Genomic DNA, 23,939 nt, shown 5'->3' with positions numbered 1-23,939 from the left:
TTAGAAGCAAAATAGTCCAAGAGGACTTGGGAAGCACACAGTTCCAAACCTGGATTAGGGACTCTCAGAAAAGTCGGTTTGACAATATGGGTACAAACCAAATCTAGGTTGGGTGGAAGGCCATCAGATTGTGACTTATATAGGACGATAGGCACATCATTATTAATCACATCAACATCTCCTAAGTCTTCTACACGTGTCACAACATGCTCACAATCATCAAACAAATTATCAAGTCCACAATCAGAATCATCATCATCAGAAGAAATATTCTCATGCATCAGCAAATCAGGAGAAATATCACAATGTAACCTAGGTGGAGAATCAGACACATCAATTATATTTTCATGCATAATAACATTAGTGTCTACAGAAGATTCAACTATTCCTATGTCATGCTCATCTTCACAGAATAATTGTACGAATCCCATGTCAATATCAAAATCATATGAATTACAATGAGTATTAGAAAAAACAACATTCATGAAGGTCGAGGGCGAGAATCCATATGTTATTGAACCAACAGGTTCCACAATATTTTCATGTTCTTCTAACATATCATCATAATCATCATCATCATCATGGTAGTATGCATATTGGTCCTCATTAACAGTGGTGGTGTCATTAGTCGATTCATGTTCCTCTAAATTAGGTTCATATTCAACATCATTTACATGAATGGGACTAGACACTTCATTAGGGACAACATACATTTCCTCATGAATTTCCTCCTTTTGTAGGTGAAGCAAAATCTGATCTAAATATGCCTGAATTCGTGATGTAGATCTATCAAAGTTTAGCTCACTGAGAGCTTCTATGATGGAGTCTAAATTCATGGGAGTACAAAATTCTCCATGTTTAAATTGTGGTTATTGGTACATGTGTGCATGGTCATTAGGGTTTATAAAAGATTGATCGCAACCCTCAAAGGTTTGATTATGGTCCCAATGACTACCAGCCTCACAATTTATGGGCATTTCATACCTTGGATTTTCTCTAGATTGCCTAAAATTATGCAAAATATGAAAATTCTCAACAGGGTGGTCTAAACTACCACATGCGGGACATGCATAGATTTCAGGTTGCCTAAGAAAATTAGATGTGACAGATTCCTCATGTGATTGCATTTCTAAAGCTGCGATTCGAGCTTCTAATTGATCCACAAGAGATGCTTGTGTGAGTGAGGTATTGGCAAACTGTTCATTTTCACGTTGTGATGAATGATGCATGTATGAATAGTCATTAGGGTTCATGTATTGAGGCTCGGGACTTTGAAAATGTTCATAATAATTCCTATAACTATTGACATCATGGTCTATGGGAGGCTCATGACGTGAAGTATGTCCATACGCAAGTCCTCTAAGGGATTTGTTGTATTCCCCAACTGTAGACCAAGATCTAGACATGATTGGGCTCAAAAGCTAAGTAACTATGTTACAAAGCCCAAAATTTGGTTTTTAAAGGGTTTTCAAAAATTTGGTTTTTTATGGAAAAATTTTGGTTTTTATGGGTTTTGAAAACTTTGGTTTTTATGGGATTAAAAATTTGGTTTTTGAAATTAGGAGCAATTTTTTTTTTTTTTTTGTGTTGGGTTTTGAAGCCCAAATTTTAGTTTAAAAGAAACTACAAGCCTAACAAACAACTAAATTACAAGCCCAAATAAAGAAAGAAATAAAAATAAAATTAATTATTACAAACCCACAAAAAAAAAAGAAAATAAAAATAAAACTAAAATTATTACAATCCCAAATAAAAAATAAATAAAAGAAATAAAATTAAAATAGTTATTACATGCCCAAAAAGATAATTACAATTACAAGCCCAAAAGAGAATAACAATACAAACCAAAAAAATTACAGGCCCAAAAAATTTGGGTTTGGGTTTAGGCTTACCTTTTTGGAGGGAAGCCCAGTTGGGCTTTTATCCCTTTTCTTAAGTTGCACAAGCCCAGTTGGGCTTTGGATCTTCCTAAACTTTTGTTGGAGAGGCCCAGTTGGGCTTTGGCTCTCAGCAACAAGCTCAGACCAGCAACTCAACAATAGCAGAAGGAAAACAACAGCAGCACCAGAGGCTGGCTGTAGCAATGGCCCAAGCACAAGCAGCAGCAGGAAGAAGTAGCAGCAGCAGCAGGGAGAAGAAGAAAGTAGCAGCACAGCTGCAGCAACAACAACAAGAGCACCAGAGGCTCAGCACCAATTAGTAGCAGCACCAGCAGCACCACAGGTTCAGCAGTACCTGTCACTCAACCAAATTCTTAGTTCCAGAAGTTTCAATAACTTTAGAGCAAGATATGCAACTGCTACAAGATAAACATGGCCAGAGATGCTTGCACTACACAGAGGGTTACAGAGCTACTAAGATGCAAGAAAACAGATGATGCAGGATGAATATGCAAATGCAAATGCAAGATGAAAGTGCTCCTAAGTTATGCAAATTATGCAATGATATGCAAGTATGACATGACAGTATGCAATGCAGCTAAGTTACACTAAGTTACACTACACAACAGCTAAGTTACACAAAAAAAAACATCAAAGTAAGATAAAAAGAACAACAACCACACAACGCCAAGTCCCCGGCAGCGGCGCGAAAAACTTGGTGTCTCTCTAAATGAGTCACAGAAATTATAACCGCAAGTGCACGGTGTCGAAAGTGGCAAATGTGCAAGTACGGGTCGATCCACAGAGACTTGGGGGAACAATTGTTGTTTTCTTTCTTTCCTAACTATCTCTAACTGCTAACAGAGCATGAATGGACTGAAATGAGAGCTGTGAGAAGTGAACAAAATCAGAACTAACAGTTATAGCAAAAGTGAAAACATGAAAATTAAAATTTGAAAACAGGACATGAAAGAAAATTAACAAGAACAGGACATGGAAGATGTGAATGTGGATGGGAATGAAGTGTATGGAGATGGATGAGAATTCTCTTTCACCTAGCTAGTTATCCTAGGATAAATCCTTGTCATGTGGCTAGTTAACTACCTAAAATCCTTAGATTAACCCCTAGCATTGCCTATCTGATTAAAGGATAAACAATCACAGGTCATTTAGGTTCCTAGGTTTCTAACTAATATGGTTTGTTCATCCCTTAGATTATTACTAACTCCTAGCATTAATGGTCTGTTTAAAGAACCACTAATCACAAGCCAGTGAACCCTTGGAATGTCACTAACCTAAGTGTTTTGAGCTCAACAGGGTCTAACCCAAATGGCTAAACAACATGGTTCAATGATCTTCTCTAAGATTTAAACAGGAAATTAAACTAACTAACATGTCAGAAACAAAAATTGAAAGATGGAATTAAACAGCAAAGAACAAATATGAACAGAAATTGAAGAACCCTAAATTTCTTTGAAATGGAAATTGAAATGAAATTAACCCAATTAGGGGGTATCTCGGATGACCCAAGAACCATTTTAACATCCTACATCAGTTCCTATTTATAGTTTACAACAAAATCCCTAATTTCACAAAACCCTAAAATTATGAAACCCTAAATTGATTTTGGGAATTTTCAATTCAACTCACCCACTGTGATTTCTGCTTCGACCCATGCTCGTACTTCTCCTCCTCTGCTAATGTTGTTGCTCTTGTCGTCTCTGAAATACTAGCTCGAGATGTTTTACAAATCCCACACCCTAGGGTTCAGAGAAAGTGGTGCGAGTTTTGTAAAATGTCTATGCTAGTAGAGGGATGGGATTTGGGGGAAGGACTAAGCTGATGGAGGTGGTGGCAGTGATAGAAATGGTTGCGGCAGAGGAGACAGTGTAGGTGGTGGTGTTGCAGACGAGAATTTGGGAAGAAGAGAGGGGAAGAGATCGATGGAAATGGGATTAGGGTTCGTTTGGTTGAGGGTATAGGTTTCTGATGCTAGGGTGTGAGGCGGGTGTATCAAAGGTTGATGTTCAGCGAAGCGAAAGCATAGGATGAAAAGGTGATGGAATGATCCAACGGCGCGATGGGGATGGGGGGAGCGACCGTTGGATCTGAGATACATCAAAACTGACGGTCCAAGATGGAGTTAGGTGCTATAGTGTTAGACAGGGATATCAAAGCTCGATGCGCGATGATGAAGCGACCGTTGGATGATGGAATGGATCCGATCTGACGGTTAAGAAAGAAAACGGGTTTGGGTATTGAATTTTGGGTTTAGGATATGGGTTTGGGTTTAGGAAATGGATTTGGTCTTAGGTAATCTTGAGTCCACTTCTTCTTTAAGAACAATTTCTTCCTTTTTCAGCCCATTTTCATCCTTGGGTCTTCCATACCGCGTTCTTCACTTCTTTTCCGCTAGAGATTCCTCCGGCTTTTTCCCGTGTCTTTGCTCTTTTCGCTCCGTGAGTTAACCAGGCTTTATTTAGTACCTAAAAATGCAAAATTAATTAATAAAAATATTTATTCTTGAAAACAACGAAAACACAGAATATGAGATAAAATGGAGCGTTAGTGCACAAATGATGAGTTAAATGCCAATAAAAAGGTGCAAATATATACAATATTTGGCACTCATAACATATCCACGGTTTGCAAAAGATTGCATTCCTTATTATATAAATGTTTTAGTTCATGAACAAACCTAATTTAGAAAGTAACCTACTTAAGTATGCAAATGGGTACGCATACCTAAGTAGCCGTACCAAGTTTGGTTACGCCAGTACGCATAGGGTACGCATACCAATTCACATTCCAAACTCCAACAAAAATTCACGGAACCCAAACTTCCGCCAGTACGCGTACAGGTACGCATACCTAGATTCCAGACTTCCAACAACCAACCTGTATGCGTACGGGTACGCATACTTAGGTTCCAGTTTTGGATTTTTACACAAATGTGAATACACACTATGTTTATATCCAAACATGGTTATTTGTTCTAAAGTCTCATTTCAATCATTAAAACTATCTTAGAGGATGACAATAGTTGTTATCCACAAATTATTAGCATCAAAGCGATTTTCAAGTTATTGAAATAATCAATATGACTTTCGTCAAGGGTAAAGATGAACTTGGTTAAAGCGAAAGCTTACCAACACATGTTTCGAGAAATAGATAAGTGAGTTCAACTCAGCTCGAAATAGAAAGTTGTTCAATTGCTTAGATCTCATAGAAGTATACAAGACACAATTGAAGCAAAATCGATTTTAATTCACTCGAATCAATTCATGAACATCATAGCCACGGTTTTAAAAAGATTGCATTCCTTATTATATAAATGTTTTAGTCATGAACAAACCGATTTTAGAAAGTAACCTACTTAAGTATGCAAATGGGTACGCATATCTAAGTAGCCGGACCGAGTTTGGTTACGCCAGTATGCGTACGGGTACGCATACCAATTCACATTCCAAACTCCAACAGAAATTCACGGAACCCAAACTTCCGCCAGTACGCGTACAAGTACGCATACCTAGATTCCAGACTTCCAACAACCAACCAGTACGCGTACGGGTACGCATACTTAGGTTCCGATTTTGGATTTTTACACAAATTTGAATACACGCTATGTTTATATCCAAACATGGTTACTTGTTCTAAAGTCTCATTTCAATCATTAAAACTTTCTTAGAGGATGACAATAGTTGTTATCCACAAACTATTAGCATCAAAGTGATTTTCAAGTTATTGAAATAATCAAATATGACTTTCGTCAAGGGTAAAGATGAACTTGGTTAAAGCGAAAGCTTACCAAAACATATTTCTATAAATAGATAAGTGAGTTCAACTCAGCTCGAAATAACAAATGTGTACAATTGATGTCTATATAACAATACGACTTTTGTCTCAAAATAGAAGATATAATAGATAAACGTTTGAGTGATAGATAAGTTCAAGTTCCACATACCTTTTGTTGATGAAGTTCCACAAGTTCCCTTGAGTAGTTCTTTGTCTTCATTCGATGAACGCCTTGGAGTCTAAATCTCAACTACACTTACTATCCTAATCCGAGATTTAGCTATAAGTAGACTAGAAATAAAGACTTATAGTTTTGGCTACTAAACTTGACAAACAAGCTTGAGATAGCAACGCTTTCGAGTTCGACCGAGAGTTGCTCTAACAAGGGGAACTTCAAGCAGCTGGGATCATTGATTCTCGACATTACTTTTTGGTGTGTCCTAGTTGTATCTAGAGTCGTCCTCTTCCTAACCCTTTTAGGCTTTAGCGACTACAAAGAATTCATAGGGATTCATGAATCCAGGTCCAATTATCTTTCCTTGTTAACTTGAGTATCCTTATCTTGATCGGTTGTTGAGCTGCCCACTTGATCAAGATAAATACAAATCATCAAAGTTCTCTTTGTCTCAAACTTTGTTGATTCCACAGGTTTTATACTTGTGAGGTGAATAATAATCTACGCTGCACTTCGGGTTGCATAAGTCCGGATTTTGAGGTTAGCTAGACTTTGTCTATTGATATCGGTTTCCATCACCTTTGATCAAACTATTTGATTGGTGTGGCGTCAGCTAAGGAATCAATTGCGCGGTGTCCTGCTGGGATTCAAGAGGCGTAATGAGCGCGATTGTACCTTAATTAGTGGGATACCTTTTAGGGCTCAACTAGATTCCAGTCCGAAGTTAATTGGTAGTAGGCTAGTATCTGTAGCGGCTTAATACAGTTTGGTGTTCAATCTGGACTAGGTCCTGAGGTTTTTCCTGCATTTGCGGTTTCCTCGTCAACAAAACTTCTGGTGTCTGTGTTAAAAATACCAAACTACAAAGTACAAGTTCGCTTACAGTGATCGAAGTTCGAATAAGTCGAACGTCAAATATTTTTCATACACTTAAGTTCACCTATGGAAATATCATCTGAACGGTTCTTCCCAATAAGATTCGGCTTATAATACTATAGCAGGACCGAACACTGAACATTTGAGAAAAATTCTAAAAGTTATTTTTTTTTATTGAGAATTCAACATCAAAAATAGAGATTAAACATCGCCTACAAGTTCACATGTGAATCTGATTTGAACTATAATCTGATTTGAACCAGACATTTTTGTCATTTCTGATCACTAAAATCTCAAAAACCAAGTCTTTTCTTTTATTCACTTCTTCTTGTTTCTCTCAAAAACCACAAGCGTCTCACACAAATTTGATTTCCCTACTAACTTACCACTACTAACTTAACTTTGATCAATCATTAATATTACTAATTAATTATTATCATTAACATCTAATCATTATTATTAACACTATTTAATGGTGATGAGTTCTCCAAACCATCATCGTTATTAACATCTAATCATTAACACTAAGTCACTAACTAACACCTAATTACTATTCTGGCACCATTAGGCGTTGTTGTACTCCCCAAACCAGATAACACCAATTCACAAGATAACACTCAATCATTGCATTGGGAAAGTGTAAAACCAATTAAAAAAGTAAGAGAGATGGTGTAACTTGCATTGAAGAATGTAAATTTAACATAGGTTTACCAAATATGCGTTTATTGAGGGTGAAGTTTTGCATTCTTCAATACAAGTTACACCATCTCTCTTATTTTTTTAAATTGGTTTTGCACTTTCTCAACCCAATGATTGGGTGTTATCGTGTAAATGGGTGCACAAAATAACAAAACCCTTTCTAAAAGAATGATTTTTTTGGGACTACTCAAAAAATGGGTGGGACTACTCTCAAGTTTTTGGGGTGGTTATTGGTAGTAATTTCCAATCACCCCTTATCTGATTTTTAAAAAAATACCTACTTTACCATTAATGATTAACTTAGTTAGTGTGATGATTAATTAGTGTTAGTGTTATGATTAGTAACTGATTAATTAGTGATTAGTGAGTTATGTTAGTAGGCTTGTTTTGTTATAACATTATTATTGAGAGATAAGAAGAAGAAAAAGGAAATATGAAGAAGAAGATGGGTGAACCCAAAAAATCTTTTTTTGAGTTTAGTAATTATGATTTGAGTGATTCATGTGATGATACTTCAGAATCAGAATCAGAACCCCCTTCACCTCATTGTGTATTTGTCAATACTTCTAATGATCTAAATATGAGTTATTTGTTAGATGATGAAAACTTTTTTCCCCAATCTCAAGCTAACCAAACAAATGATGGATTTCATCAGCCACAACCTGAAGATGAAGCTATGGGTACTCAGGTATGCCTCATATTTAGTTAATGTAGCTTGAATTGTGCAAAAATTTGGACAAACTCAAAATTTGTGGAAAACATTCGGTGAGGTCAACCTAGTTCGGTTATCAAATTTAGCTTGCGAGGTAACCGAACCGTTCTTAAGGTGTAGTTCGGTTACTAAATTGAGCAGACGCAGGTAATCGAACTACATGTTAATGGTGGTTTTTTAGAGTTCGGTTACAGTGCATTGTTCGGTTGAGTAGATATCATCACTTTTGATACCGAACTTTCTGTTCGGTAAGGTCGCATAAAAATATAAATACATCATTTCTAACCGAACCTCTGAGTTCGGTTTAGTCGAGTTTTTCAGTTTCATTGCCGAACTTGTACATAGAAAATCTAAAGATCGAGTTCGGTAAGACCCCAATTTATTTCTGTAAACTACACTACCGAACTTTGTGTTTGGTAGGGTTGATAAAAAAGTTTACATTACCGAACTTGTAAGGATTTTTTTTATGGTATTGATGTTGTGCTATTACTTGTAGGTTCCATGTGATCCAATAGAACCAAAGGAAAACCAACCTTCCCCAGTTGGTATTTTGTACGATGACACATCCCATCACTACATGAATGACTTGGTATTCCCAAATCCGGAAGATGCAAAGAGTTGGGCTAGACAACATGCAGAAAAAGACATGAGCGTATTAGTATTGAATGGGAGAGAAAGCAAAACTCGGTTTGAAATGGTTTGTGAGAGAAGCGGTGATCCAGATAAAAGACACAAGATGAAGGGTTATGTTTATAAAGGAAAGACAAATAGGAAGAACAAAACTTTCTCAAAGAAGATTAATTGCCCATTCAAGATTGCATTTAATTACAACGAAGATAAGGGTGGATGGGTTCTCTACAGGGTTATGAAAGGTTGTCATAATCATCCTCGTCCGGAGCATCTTGAAGGATATTTCATGGAGGCAAAGCTAACTCCTAAAGAGATGGACAAGGTACCTAAAATGAGGACAATGGGTATTTCACCGGTTCAAATTCTCCAAATACTAAAGGAGGATAACAAGGATAACCACTCATCTTTGTCCACAATTTACAATGCAATTGAGACAATTAGAAGGAAGGAATGGAGAGATAGATAAGTAATGCAACAATTGTTTTTTTTTTGGCCCAAGAGAAAAACTACGCGGTTCAAAAGGATGTGGATTAAGAAGGAGAGATAACACAACTCTTTATTGCGCATCCGACGAGTGTTGGCTCAATGCTTTCATCAAGTTCTAATAATGGATTGCACTTATAAGACGAACAAGTACGAGATGCCATTGAATATTGTTGGGCGTACTTCGACGAAGTCACCGTTTACCGTGGAGTTTTGTTTCTTAAGAGATGAGCAAGAACCTAGTTTCATTTGGGCACTAAAACAAGTTAAGGCAGTCTTTCGAGGTGATGATATTCCCGGGGTTATAGTGACGGATAATGATGTCGCATTGATGAATGCAATAGAGTAAGTGTTCCCACTATCACATAATATGCTTTGTACGTTCTATATATGGTGTAATTTGATGAATAGGTGCAATCCAATAATTTGTCCACCCAAGAAAATAGGATATGAAGAAATTAAGATGCTACCGGAAAAAGATCGAGCGGATGCAAAAGAGAAAGTTGAAAAACAATACGATACAAATTACGCTAAATGGGTTGCATTCAATGGTGAATGAGAATCATTGTGTTGGTCCCTTACCGAGGAAGAGTATTATCTAAATCTTGCGGAGTTTATCGCCCATTGGGATACTCCCGATTACCCCGGTGTTGTATCGTATGTTCTTCGCCAATGGTTGGAAACACACAAAGAGAGGTTTGTTTATGCCTATACCAACCAATATAAACACTTGGGAAATCAATCGACAAGTTTAGTAGAGTCGGCTCACCACCGGTTGAAGAAGAATCTCTTTGGATGTGTTGATAACTTCGTAACCGTGTGGAATGCTATGGAAAATTATTTCAAGCGTGACATTGATAGAATTAAAGAGAAGTTCCAAAAAAGACGTATATTCAAAATGAACGTAAAATATGCTGACTACCCATTGTTCAAGGGGATCCATTACAACGTATCCCGGCAATGTATGAAGTTGTTGATTATAGAAGTCGAGTTGATTGATAAGTGAGAAACCAAGGCGGATGAGGTGTGTGTATGTAACATGAAGAAGTCTATGGGACTTCCTTGTCGCCATATGATAATAAACTACGAGCATGGATTAATCGCTTTAAGCTACATTGATCCATTTTGGAAGCATCTAAGTTTCATCCCTTCTCCAAAGGGAGAAGAATCCGAAGAAGAGTTTGGTGATAATGAGATGGGTAGAACCGTACTAGAGATGTATCGTGGCATGAATAACCTCCAAAAACAAATCTTTTGGGATGACATGAGGAAAATTATATATCCACAAACGCAAGAGAATGTCTATGAACCGGCAAAAGGCAAACCGAAAGGTAGACCAAGCAAGAAAGAAACTAAAAAGAAACTACGAGAATATGCAAAGGTGTTACGTAAGAAGAAAAGTGAGAAAAACGAAAATACTAGAGATCCTTGTGGCCATGAATATACCGCGACAATGTACTTGGAGAAAACCAAGAAACGGGGTAGGAGTATTGAGGAGAAAGGCGAAACAAGTGAGCGAGATTTGAAGAAAAAGGGTCTGATGTGTCCATCACAACCAAGCCAACCATCTTCCGGAAACGTGAAGCTTAAGTCTCCAATATGCCCCATCCAACCATCTTCCCTAGACGTAAAGCTTGAGGCTCCAAATAAATACTATTTGAATGAGCTACCTCTATACATTAGAGAATACATTATATCCACCGACGACGTTCCTCCGGATGGTAATTGTGGTTTTCATGTTGTCAATCAACAACTTGGGCCTTTCATCGAAGGTTCCAAGCGAATTAATGGATGTGAAATCACTCATATAAGGCAAAGGTTGTTGTCCAAACTAAAGGAGAATCCGTCCTTTTACAAGACAATGTTGTGCGATGGGGAGGGTAGTCTCAGTGAGCAATTTGTTAGGAATCAACTTCGTCTTCATGGGGCCCATCCGATGACATCGGATTATTGGATGAGCATGCCTATATGTGGACACTTAATCGCCGAGGCATTCAATTGTGTGGTTCATTATTTCTCAAAATATGTTAGTCTCACCTTCACCCCGAAAACAACCGTATGTGTCGAGCAACTAAAACGAAGGAGATGTGTGATGGCATTGATTAACAACAACCACTTTATAGGCCTCCGGTTAAAACATGATTGTCCATTGCCTCCAATATATGGTACGTCTTATTGGCCTGCATTTAATCCGGATAGAATGTTGGGTTGGTGTATCATGTAGGAGCCTAACATGGAGATGTGGAATGCTTTGAAGAAGTCGGAAGAAATTGTACATGAAGGTCAAATTTCACTTGCAGATGATTAAATGACACATGTAATGGAACTAAGTACGCTTATCAATGGAATACTATGTTTTTTGAAAAGTGGTATTAATATTTGAGAAAATGTTAGTATTTTATGTAGTTTCCAGATACTGGAGATTTTAATACAGAGCTTGTCGAACTTTCTGTTCGGTTAGCTGCCCAAATTTTACCAGGTTACTGAACTCTAGTTCAGAAGCCTAACATTTTAACTGCTGAATTTGACATTGAAGTTCGGTTAGGATTGAAATTACAGGGAAATTCCGAACTGTACGAGACAGAAGTTCGGTTGGGAAATGAAATTACAAGACAATGCCGAACTATACGAGACACAAGTTCGGTTAGGATATGTAATTATAGGACTCTGCCGAACTTTTACAGGACTTTCCAAAATAAAATTACGTACCATCTAATATCCGAAACGCGTTATGAAAAAGTCTTTAAGGAGGCGGAAATGATATTCATATTTGAAATCCTTTCTCTTCCATCTTCGCCATTCGTTTTTTGATGTTAAAATGATTTCGACGAATCCTTCACCCCTTAGTCGATACCTCCTTACAATATGAAATAAAGCCATAAATTCCACAACTCTATCTCTAATCTTTCCATATCGAATGAACAAAGCTGGATGATCACGGTTATAAGGGTTTGTTGTGACGGAGATGAATTTCTCATGAATTTACCCCCAATAAATTTGACACATAATACCATTCATTCTTCGTTCTTCACCCCTCTTTGGATAGTATAATATGTAGTTTCTGCAAAGAGAAAGATCTTCATATAGAGTAAATTTAGGAGTAGTACCTGTCATTTGTAGGAAATTTTGTAACAAAATGTTAACTATGAAACACCATATATATACCACTTGGGTGTATAACGGCTATAAAATTAGCCGTTACTTGATATATAGTACATAAATTTAAAATTATGTATTATATTTGTGTCAGCTAAAGGACATTTAAATTTCAAAATTACAAGTTCGGTTAGGAGAGAAAAATTTGCGATCCAACCGAACTCCGAGTTCGGTTACATGACAAATACAAGTGGTCACCGAACTATTTTGTGGACGATCACAGCCAAACTAAGCATATATACGATTCCAAAACACTCTAAAACAAACCTAAAAGTTGGTCTGTGTGATTTCTGGATCAAGAGAATGAGTTTTCCAACATGTGCAATGGCAAAAATTTGAGTCCCCAAAGAACATTTTGGTGACCTAAGAAATAATGGTCTGCTAACCGAACTGCGAGTTCGGTTACAAGACAAATACAAGTGGTCACCGAACTTTTTTGTGGAGGCTCACAGCCAAACTAAGCATATATACGATTCCAAAAACACTCCAAAACAAACCTAAGAGTTAGTCTATGTGATTTCTGCATCAAAAGAATGAGTTTTCCAACATGTGCAATGGCAAAAATTTGAATCTCCAGAGAACATTTCGGTGACTTAAGAAATAATGGTCTGCTAACCGAACTGAGAGTTCGGTTACAAGAAAAATTATGTTTTTCTAACCGAACTAATATCATATGGATGAAGGATAACTGCTTCATCCTACAGGAAAGTTAGGTGACCCGTGAAAGTGTTGCGAGGCAACCGAACTATGACTTCGGTAACCTGGTAGAATTTTACTAGGTAACCTAAAAAAGAATTCGGTGACCAGTAATTTATCAAAGGTAACTGAACTGCAAGTTCGGTTACAAATTTAAAAATTGCAGGTCACCGAAAACATACTGTATTTCAATATTTCAGTCTTATAACATTGAAAACACAAACCCAATAAAAATTGAAAACACAAACAAGGTTCTAAAACAAATATAAAAGTGTTATACATACCAAACTACGAAATCCTCAAGTAATTGTTTAAAACACACAAACATACCAAGTTAATCCATACGAAATCCATAACTAAGGTGTCTTTTGAAACTAAAATCATACAAAATCACTAACGACTAGTTTTACGACCTCTCTTGCCACCTCCTTGTTTACCACGAGTTTTAGGTTGAACTTCCTCATCACTTGTGTTATCATCTCCTTGACCAGTTTTCTCCACATCGTGACTTGAACCTTCTCCTTGTTGTCGACCCCTTTTACCACCTCCTTGTTTAGCACGATTTTTAGGTCGAACTTCCTCATCACTTGGGGTTTCATCTCCTCCACCGGTTTCGTCCACATCGCGACTTGAACCTTCTCCTGGTTTTCGACCCCTCTTCAGTTGCTTAGATCTACTTGGATCCATCATTCTTTTAGTTATAAGACCCTCCCACTGCTTGTAGTAGGCGGTTTGTTTTTTAATCTCCATCGGCTCTCCACTTTTGATTTTAGCCATCCATTTCTTCAACAATTTCGAACCCTTCAACACCTAATTCCAATTTTAATCACAAGTAAATATTTTTTCAATAGTTTGAAACAACCGAAAAGTATAAGAGAAAGAAATTTTCTTACCACATTATCCCATAACCTTCTTGCTTCTTCTCCACAAATAGGCATCTCCTTCTGAGCTCTCTTAGCCTCCTCTCCTTTGCCTTTTCCTTTTCCGCATCAGCCTTAGCTTGTTGTTCTTTATTTATCACAAAAGGATGACTAATTTCTTCATAAAACTCCATATAATCTTCCTCACATGCATTTACGTATCCCTGATCACAAGGTACCAAATCACCTCTTAGAATGTGGTAGTTAGTAAGTGCATTCCAACGTGCTACCGTAGGAGTTGGTTCATGATTTGGCTCAAAATACTTCTCGGTGTTCTTTGTTCCTTGAACCATCAAAGTGAAATTTTCTTTCTCCACGTCGGGATCCATTTGGACGCAACAAAGTTGTCTTAGTATTCTCCTTGGATTATATATTGCGTAGCCGCTAGGATACCAAACTGGTCCATAGTAAGGCGTGACGCTAGAGAAAGCATTCAAGTCGTCTTCATCTACAGAGACATCATCGGGTACGGCGTATGGGTGAAATACCACATCGTTCACACTAAGTTTATCCAATTTCTCCCTCAACGAAGTCAACTGCTCTTCTTTAGACTTCTTTTGTGCATCCAAAAACAACCATTTTCCTGTTGTAGGTTGGTCATAGGGATAAAGCTCTTTTTACCTAGCCAATCCCAATTTAGGGAAGTGGTCGTAAATCCAAACCTATGCGAAAATACGAAAATATCCACGTACATGAAAATTGAATTGGAAGCAGAAAAATTTTGCGAATAATTTGCTAATTAAAAATGTAGAAAAACTCACCTGAACAAGAGTTAAGTAACCTCCAATTTGATTACACTTAATCCTCGAACCTTTGCTCGTCTCTTCTAAAAACAAAAGCAAGCACACCAGTGGCCCAAAAGTATTTGTTCATCTCATCGATATGCTCCAAAAGCTGTAGATAATGTGCATCCACTCTATTTTAGGGGTGCACATACCCTACCCATATCTGCCAATCCTACCCTACCTGCCAGTTTTTTAACCGTATCCTATCCTACCCACTATTTGGCGGGTAGGGTAACGGGTAAAGATTTTCTTAACCGCCGTTAGATGGGTAGGGTGACGGGTAAAGCTCGAAATTATCCTACCCTACCCGCCTATTTATCTAACAGCCGTTAGTAGCCGTTGATTTTTCTATTATTGATCATCTTTGTCGTTGGTTTTTTATTAATCAACTCAACCTAAAAACTAAATTCATTTTCGTTTCATCTCTTCATACTTCTCCTGTATACACAGGATCTCCCAGAATCCTAGATTGAAAATCCAGTTTGTTTCTCAATAATTAGAAATCAAAGTTAGAAATCGAAGAGGAACCTCACTCTCATATCGAAGATCGAAACTCACTGTCACAATTCATTCATCATCCTAACCGAAATCAAAACGTATGTATCAGTAGAAATCTAAAGTAACCATTTCCATCGAGTATCTTTTTTACCTCTAAACACAAAAGTTTCAAGCTTACAGCTAAGCTTTATCTTTGGGGTTTGTCAATTTTGGGTGCGAGAGGTAAGGATCTCCCTTAGTGGTTTTGTTTTTTAAAATAAAATTCTGCCCTTAATTCAATTGGTTAGTTATTTAATCAAGGTGTTGTAGATTGATTTCATTTTTTCAAGTTATAACTTGGGTAGGTCGTAATGACCATGATTGCATGTTTTCTTAATTTGTTTTAGGGAAATTAAATTAGGGTTCCTTATTTTTACATGAGTTATGTGTTTCTTTATTTTCTTGAAATGACCTAGTGTTGCCTCTGTTGTTCTTCTAGTACTTGTTTTTTCATTAGGGTATGACTGATTTATGTGATTCTGTGCATACCCATCTTGAGATTTGATAAGCAGTAGCTATGAGTATGTTAGGTTTCAGTTCAAGTTTTTGATTTTTTTCAATTCCATTCTCAAAATCTGTGATGTTGAGTTGAGTTATTGTATAGTTAAAATTACTTAAGCTAATTGTGTTCAGTGTCTCTCGCTGGTTGTCAAATCTTGGCTGTAAAACCTTTAATGGATAAAATGCAAGTGTTATATGTTTCTGCCTAGTATTGTCCGGACTTTTGCTTTGGATAAGGCTGTTTTGGTTTAGTGGTCGATGGATGAAAATGTGCATACATCTAGAAAGGCTTGGAAAGGCACATTCTATTGATTAAGGATTTTGTTCATCAATGTAATGGTTTATGTGGCTATAATAGATCCAAAATATCAGTTATTTTGACTGGGGCGGGAAGCTTAGAAGGATTCATTTACTCTTCCATGTGGTTGTTATTATACTAACCATTGTCGACCTTGGTGAACTGATGTGCGACATTAGAATTTACAACTTGCTTTGTAATTAGCATTTATATTCCTGAATGCTTTTTAATTAGGATTACGGGTCTGCTGTCAGTTCAGCGGGTCCTGCAAACAAACGTTGGGGGTTCTCTTTTGAACCCAGGGTGAGTCTCTCTACAAGATAGGATCATTCATAGAGCTGTAAATGTATTCTGATGTAAGCACCGGTACGTCGTTCAGTTGTACGAGGTATCTTCTTTTTGCACTTTAAATTGTCAATTTTTGTAAATGTTCAACATGCTTGGAGCCTGATTCGACCCAATTTAGGGCAAAACTTGGGACATACGGAATCTTGACTCAACCGTTTATACTTCTTCTTCATGACCAAAACTATACTGCAAGGTTGTTTCTATTTTACTTTAATTTTTATTTTTTTGTCATCTTTGTAAATGATATATTCTCTTGGTTTAGGTGATGGGAAGCAAGACAAAGATTTTTATCGTTTTGGAGTCAGTCACCGGAGGGGAGTTCTTTGAAAAAGTTGTAATATATCCATGAAGTCCCCTGTACCATGATTAGATGCATGGAGTCTAAGAGTTATGATGGGAACACAAGGTCTAAGCGTTGAATTTAGATATATAGGTTCTCGACACGGTGCCAGCAGGGGTGTCTGGAACCAGCAAAAACACATCAGTATGTCTGTAAATTAATTTACCACAGAGACTTAAAGGTTGATTTTCTGGAATGTGTTAATTTTGTAGAAATTAGGAAACTTCAGATCTACAAGATAGGATCATTCATAGAGCTGTAAATATATTCTGATGTAAGCTGGAGTAAGTAATTGTCTGTACACAATCCTTTTGGTGATATTGTGCATGTGAAGGAGGTAAATGCAAGGACACTAGTTCATTTAGGATATAGGTCTCACAGTGCAGAAGCAGTTTGTAAATTTAACTCTTTTCAAGGACGTTATCAGAGATTAAACGTCAAGAGTAACAAACTTGGTGGCTGCTAATGGGATTAAGACCACATACTAACTGGGAAATCAATCATCACAGTACTAGTTTTATGCGCCTTAATTACACCTTGCTCTGTAATTAGCATTTATATTCCTGGGTTTTTTTTTGCAATTTCTTGTACTACATATTAAAGCTATGAAATTTAATGTTGTTGGTTTTAGTATGTGCAGGCTTAGTGTGAGAAAACATGGTTGATATTACAGAAGAGATGTCAACGAGACCTCATATTCCCTCTCAAGCTGCATCTCAATTTTTCTAACGAAGGGCCAGTACTGTTGCATCTCCGCCACCTCCACCTCTACCATCTTCTCAACTTGAGGTCAGAGAAAGTAAGAAGCGGAAGAGGACATCTTGGGTATGGGGGAATTTTACGACGAGTTTTGATGAAGATGGTATTAAATGGGGGAAGTGTAACTATTGTGAAGGCATGATGCTTTTGTTTGTTCATTTTTTCCTAGTTAGATTGGCAGTACCATTGAGTACATATTTAGATAGGATGGCTCTTATTTGTTGTGTTGTTGCAAGATTTCATTTTTGTTTTTTGGGAAGCATTTTTTGTATACACAGTCAAGGTAGTAACTAGTAACCAGAAAGTCCAGAATATAGAAAATTAAAAAAAAAAACGGTTATACCCGCCACCCTATCCTACCCGACCCGCCAATTAATGGGTCGGGTAGGATCTTATCCGTTTAGTGGCGGGTAAAAAATTTCTTACCCGCCAGTCAGCGGGTAGGGTGGCGAAATATGCCATATCCTACCCACCCTACCCGTTGTGCAGCCCTACTCTATTTCCAAAAGTGTCGGGGAAAATGACAGTTCCTAACATATATAACCAAAAAGCGGTGACATGATGACTAAGGGTCTCCCTGTCCATCACCAACTTTCCTTTCTCTACCTTCTTTTTTGTCCCTCTAAATGTTGCCTTCAACTTTACCAACTTGAACTTCTTGACCTTCTTCTTCAATGTTCCATTTTCCTCTCTTGGATTATACTCATCTCCACGTTGAGGGGATCTCACAGCACGTCTAAACTCACATTGAGACTTTCTTGCATCCCATCCTAGATATTTTAGAGCCAAATCTTCAAGAGCTTTATAACTCATTGAGGGGTTGTATCCTTCTCGAAGACATTTACCTTCCACTGATAAGCCGGTGATATTATGGCAATCATCGGGAGTAATTCCCATCTCACCGAATGGAAGATGCATAGTATATGTCTCGGGATAATGCCTCTCGAGAAATGCGGATACGGCAACAGTGTCAAATTCCACATGTGCTAACTCAATAGCTCTCCATAACACACATTCTTTAACCTTGGCTACAAACTCGTCATACTCCAAAGAAAGATCTCATGTGGGCGTCTTTTGACGTTTAATAAGACGAACTGCATCGTTATGATCCTACGAAAAGAACATAACACTATTAATACTTAACGAAATATTATTAATACGAAAAGAACGTAACACTATGAACTTAAAGAATACCTTTGTCGCATAGATCTTCGCAGCCCATGAGTGTTTGTATCCAAACAATGTTTCCCCTCAATCATTTGGAGTACCATAAGTTGGGTCCACCGGTGGCAAACACAAATCAGGATGGGGAATGTGTGAGTATCTTTTGCTAGGAGGCTTCGACTTCTTTTTCTCTTTAACGGGAACAATTTCTTGATATTCTTCATCATAATCCTCTCCCTCTTCTCCATCCTCTTCCTCTTCTTCTTCATCATCATCCTCTCTCTCTTCTCCATCCTCTTCCTCCTCTTCATCGTCTCCCTCCTTTTCCTCCTCTTGTCCTTCTCCTTCTTTGTCGGGTTCTAGTTCTTCTTCTTCTTCTTCATCATCTTCTACATTTCCTTGGTCTTCATTTCCTTGGTCTTCATTTCCTTGCTCTTCTTCATCATCATTCTCTTCTTCAATAACATTATCAATTGTATTCTCCATCACCTCTTCATTGACATCTTGGATTACATCACGAACATTATCTTGGTTGACTTCCAGTAACAAGCCCCCTCCATGTTTAGCATTTGTGGCACCATGTTTTCGGAAATCTAAATATTTTGCTCCACAAGGGGTGGGAGTTTTCAAATCCTTATCTAGTTGTAGTCTCAATATTTTTCCTTTGTTCATAATGAGCAAAAACCAAAGTATTAGATAAACATAAGAGAATATTGTGTTATCAAATCAAATATAACTAAAGAATAAAGTAAACACAACACTTGTGATTAGCAGACTATAGTTCGGTTACCAAAAAAAAATCCATCGTAACCGAACTACATATTTCAAAAGTTCGGTTAGCCATAAAAATTAACGACAAAACCGAACTCATTCTTAACTTTTGAAAATTTTAGTTCGGTTATGAGAGTTTTTTCTGCGAGCACACCGAACTAAATATTTCAAAAGTTCGGTTAGCAAGAGAAACTATCGACAAAACCGAACTCATTCTTTCAAAGGAAAAATTGAGTTCGGTGAAGAGAGATTTTTTTTCGAGTAGACCGAACTGTGTAGTTCGGTCACCAGATATTTTTCATTTTTTTGCGAGCACACCGAACTGTTCTTATTTTTGGAGTTCGGTTAGCAATTCTAGGGTTACACAAAAAATTCTCCTAACCGAAATGTCTAATACAATTACCATTTTCAATGCGTTTTGATGATTTCTAATCGATTTCTTTAACAAATAACGAATTGAAAAGAATGAGTATGGAGGAAATTATCCGCGGATTTGCATTTCACTTGAATCAGACTTCTTGGTTGTTGTTGGATGATTGATTTTGCTTCTGAACGGTGGTTCAACTTCTTTTTGAAGTAGCAATTGTTTTGGGAGATTCACGATATGTGGGAGTCCCGAACTCAATCCTGGAAGTCTGGGTGTTTTGCTTGACACGCATTGCTTATGAAGATTGATTAATCGACGATGAAATTTTTTCGAATCGATGATTAACGTCGATGTTGACGAAAAAGATGTTGACGAAAAAGAGGAGAAGAAGAAGAAAAGACTAATCAGTTTTGAAACTGATTTTAAGTTTTTATTAAGGTTCTAATTAGAATTTAATTAATGGGTTATATTAGTGGGTAGTGGATTAGATTAGTGGGTTATTAGGATTAGTTACAACCTTAATTAGAATAAGGACAGATTAATCTTCCCTAATTTTTTAGGACATCCCTTATAACGTAGGGTGGACATTTGTATCACAAAATAGTCCCCCACTTTTTCGAGTAGTCCCCGAAAAATCATTCTTCTAAAATAGGCCTGACCCTTCTTAATGGGTTTGGTTAAGGCAACTTAGGCAGGCCTGGATCTAATCAAACTGCCCAAGTTGCACTCTTCAGTCTGGAATAGGGAAGACAACTAATTATTGCTATTTTGGTAGTTGCACCAATACCTCCTCACGTAATCAAATGCACTGGCATTTGCGCCACTTGGAAACAAAAACGCCGCACTGCATGTGCAGGCAGCTACCAACAGCTATAAATCGGCGCTACAACTGGCATTTGACTGAATTGACCCACTGCCCCTCCCAAGAACAGATGCTGCAGCTTTACCACTCGCGCTCTAAGCCCGCCCGTATGGCACTCAGGCGGGAGGACTCAGGCCTTGGGCAAGTAAATAGGTTCTGATTCCGAGGCTTGGTCGGTACACTAAAATAAGAAATTCATAGCGGTTAATGGTCCTTGCAAAAATAATCGACTCTGCTGGTTTATGTAACTGATCACCACCACTTGAACCTCGGCGAAAGAGTGACCTAGAACACGATAAGATCCTAGGTTAACTAGCTTCTCAAGTCTGAACGTCATTTTGGAATTCGGAACTAATACTAGTAGCCTGGTATTCCATGCTCAACGTTGCGTAGGTCATTTCATACAATTAATGGCGCAAACAAATTTTAAAGCAGAAAATCTTAAAAAACAAAAAAAAAAAGCGCAAATAAAAATAAAGAATCTTACTAATTACTCACTGAAAGAAATTAAATTAGTGATAAAGGCTCTTCTTTATCTCCAATAGTATCTTATTAAAGACCCCCATCAGCTGTTTAATCACTTACGTTAAACAAGGCGCAAATGTAAACTATCATTATCAAAAAAGATAAAACCTATAAAACCCACCCTAAAAAAAACCTAAGCTAGATTTATAATAAAAAGTTACTAAAAAAAACAAAAAACCAAAGCATAATTAATTATAATATTACCTTAACTATATTCTTGCAGAGATTGAGATTAAGATTCATGAGGATTACTAACAAAATGATGAGGATTGCTGTCTCTTCTTGTTTGGCCCCATTCATGCATCGACAGATAAAGTTTCTTAGCAGCAACCAGAAAATCAACAGCTTGTAGTGGCGTCAATATGTGTATCAGTTCCTTCACTGTCTTCAATCTTAATCTATCAGCTTCTTCCCAAATGCTCGCCAACTCCGCCGCGTGATCATCGACTGCTTTATTCATTACCTGCACATTAGTTTCACAATCATGTGAAGTGTTGATCAACGATGCAAGTTGTTGTTCACCAATATCTTCTTGTAATACTTCCAATCGGTTGGATATCATTTCTTCTTCTTTCACTGTTTTACAATGAAGTTCATTAACTAAACCTAATTGAACGGATGAAAGTTCACCTAAGTTTCCTCTTCTTATACCTTGTAAAAACTCCTCTAAATGAGCTTCTAACTCAGTCCCACATAGTGTATAAACGAGTTGAATGGCTAGAGTTGGCCTACAACCAGCAATCCATAGGAACGAGTTTTCAAATGGTGTTGTCCATGTTGGTGAGAATGATGAAGCTGGATCTTCTTTGACTAATAGAATTCTCCTCTCATGATACTCTTGAAACTGTTTTATGTTTTTTTCAGCAATGGTTTGTAGTTTCTCATCATTTCTTCTATCTTCTTTTGCTACTTGATTTAACTCGTCTAAATCTTTCTCTTGTTGGTTGATCCAATTCTCAAAACAACGATGAAACGGACACGATCTTGATCCTCCCATTTCCATAGACACGTGTAGATAAACTTCTAGAGCCAGAAACCAAGTAGAAAGAGCTTAGTAAAATGGAAGAGGAAGAAATTTTGTAGCGAGGAAATTAGGTTTTAAACAAACTTGAAACAAAGTCCTATGAGTTAGGTTCTAAAATAGAAAAATTAAGAAAATGAAAAAGATGAAGCATACACGTGGTAGTGAACTACTGCTAGAACAGAGCCAAGTGGAATAGGTTAAAGCAGTAGCTCCATATATTTTGACACGTGGAGTAAACCCACAACTATCAAGAAGAGATCTAAAGAAACGATCACGTTTTATACTGAAGTTTGTGTCTGTGACGTTTCTCTGATGATATAGTTTTAGTAATCCGAGAAATAGACAGAGCAAAATTTTGTTTGCCTAGCAGGGTGGTAACTGTGAATGGAGATAGAAAAACAAGCAACAGGATATTTGTGGAGAATAAAAGTCGATGTGTATAGAGAACATAGGACCGAAATGAGGCGGTGAGGAGTGGAGGTGAAGTGGGGGGAGTGAAGAAGATAGAGACGAGAGTTTCAGTTTTTTGGTTTGATCAGCATTTCCAAGGAGCCAAAAGCAAAAGAGAAAGGGAGACAAACAAAAACAACGTCTGAGAATCACGCAAATCCTTAACAAAGTACCAAATTGTTCATCAAACGGTCCAAACACATTTGGAAGTATGTCTACCTTGATCGTCTGGAAATATCCAATCTGATTGCAGAAAAAATTATCAAGGTGTAGAGTTTGTTGCCTAATGAGTGCCGCATTCATATCCTACAAAGCTTTCTTAGATTTTGTAAACTTTTCTTTTTTGTCAGTTAGTAGGATTTAGGATGCGAATGGTTTTGCAAAACTCATATATTCTGACTATTTAACTATCAGAGGATTTTATTACTTACCAGCAAGGCTGAGCAGCCGATGAGATCACTGCATTTGACCATATTAGTTTCCGATTCAACAAATGGGAGATTATGCTCAAATCTACATCCAATGAAACGAATTTCCATCTGACGGATGGTCTCATTTCCCGGGGGACTTCTTTTTTTTCTTTAGACAACGGTCTTTAGAAAGGTTAATGATTCCCGTTAACATTTGGCATAAGCCAAATAGGAGGTGCAGACCGGTACATAGAGGAATTATTTTATTTTGCTCATTGAGCTAACTCATGAGCAACCGGATTACAAATACGAGGTTGGAAAGTAAAAACACAAGCCAGTAGAGTAAAAGAAAAAAACTGAATATCCTTAAAAATTGCATCTGTTCCTGAATCTCCATGAAACACGCCTGTTGAAAATTGATCAATGAGATTCTTAGCATCACTTTCAATGATAATGTGAGTGAATTTTTGCTACGTAGCTTTCTTCGAGACTTCCCAAATAGCTCTAGCTTCAGCTTTTTCAGCGGACTTTACTTCAAAAACTAAGGATGCACAAAAGGAAGCTTTGCTTGAGAAGTCCCTCATCACATAGCATGCACCATTAACTGCAGAAAAGTCATCATAAGCTCCATTACTATTACATTTTATCCAGCCAATAGAGAGAGGCATCCACATATCACATAGACCAATAGGAGTAGAAGGAGAAACAGTTAAGCAAGGCTTCGAAGTCAAGAGCATGGCTTTAGCCCTACCTAAAACTGTCATATGGGTTTCTTT

The 23,939-nt window shown here is 37.4% G+C and overlaps 1 protein-coding gene across 1 annotated transcript; it reads right to left on the bottom strand.

Moving 5' to 3' along the window:
* Window positions 1-21,511: 21,511 nt before the first annotated feature.
* Window positions 21,512-22,276, bottom strand: LOC113359514 (protein DOG1-like 2). Its single transcript, XM_026603131.1, has one exon. It carries the CDS (start codon window positions 22,274-22,276, stop codon window positions 21,512-21,514), a length of 765 nt encoding a protein of 254 aa, XP_026458916.1.
* Between the last annotated feature and the right edge of the window lie 1,663 nt (window positions 22,277-23,939).

This window comes from Papaver somniferum, chromosome 3 (assembly GCF_003573695.1).
Source record: "Papaver somniferum cultivar HN1 chromosome 3, ASM357369v1, whole genome shotgun sequence".
NCBI lineage: Eukaryota > Viridiplantae > Streptophyta > Magnoliopsida > Ranunculales > Papaveraceae > Papaver > Papaver somniferum.
Note: the sequence above shows the minus strand (reverse complement) of the source record. Positions and strands in the feature narration are given on the sequence as shown.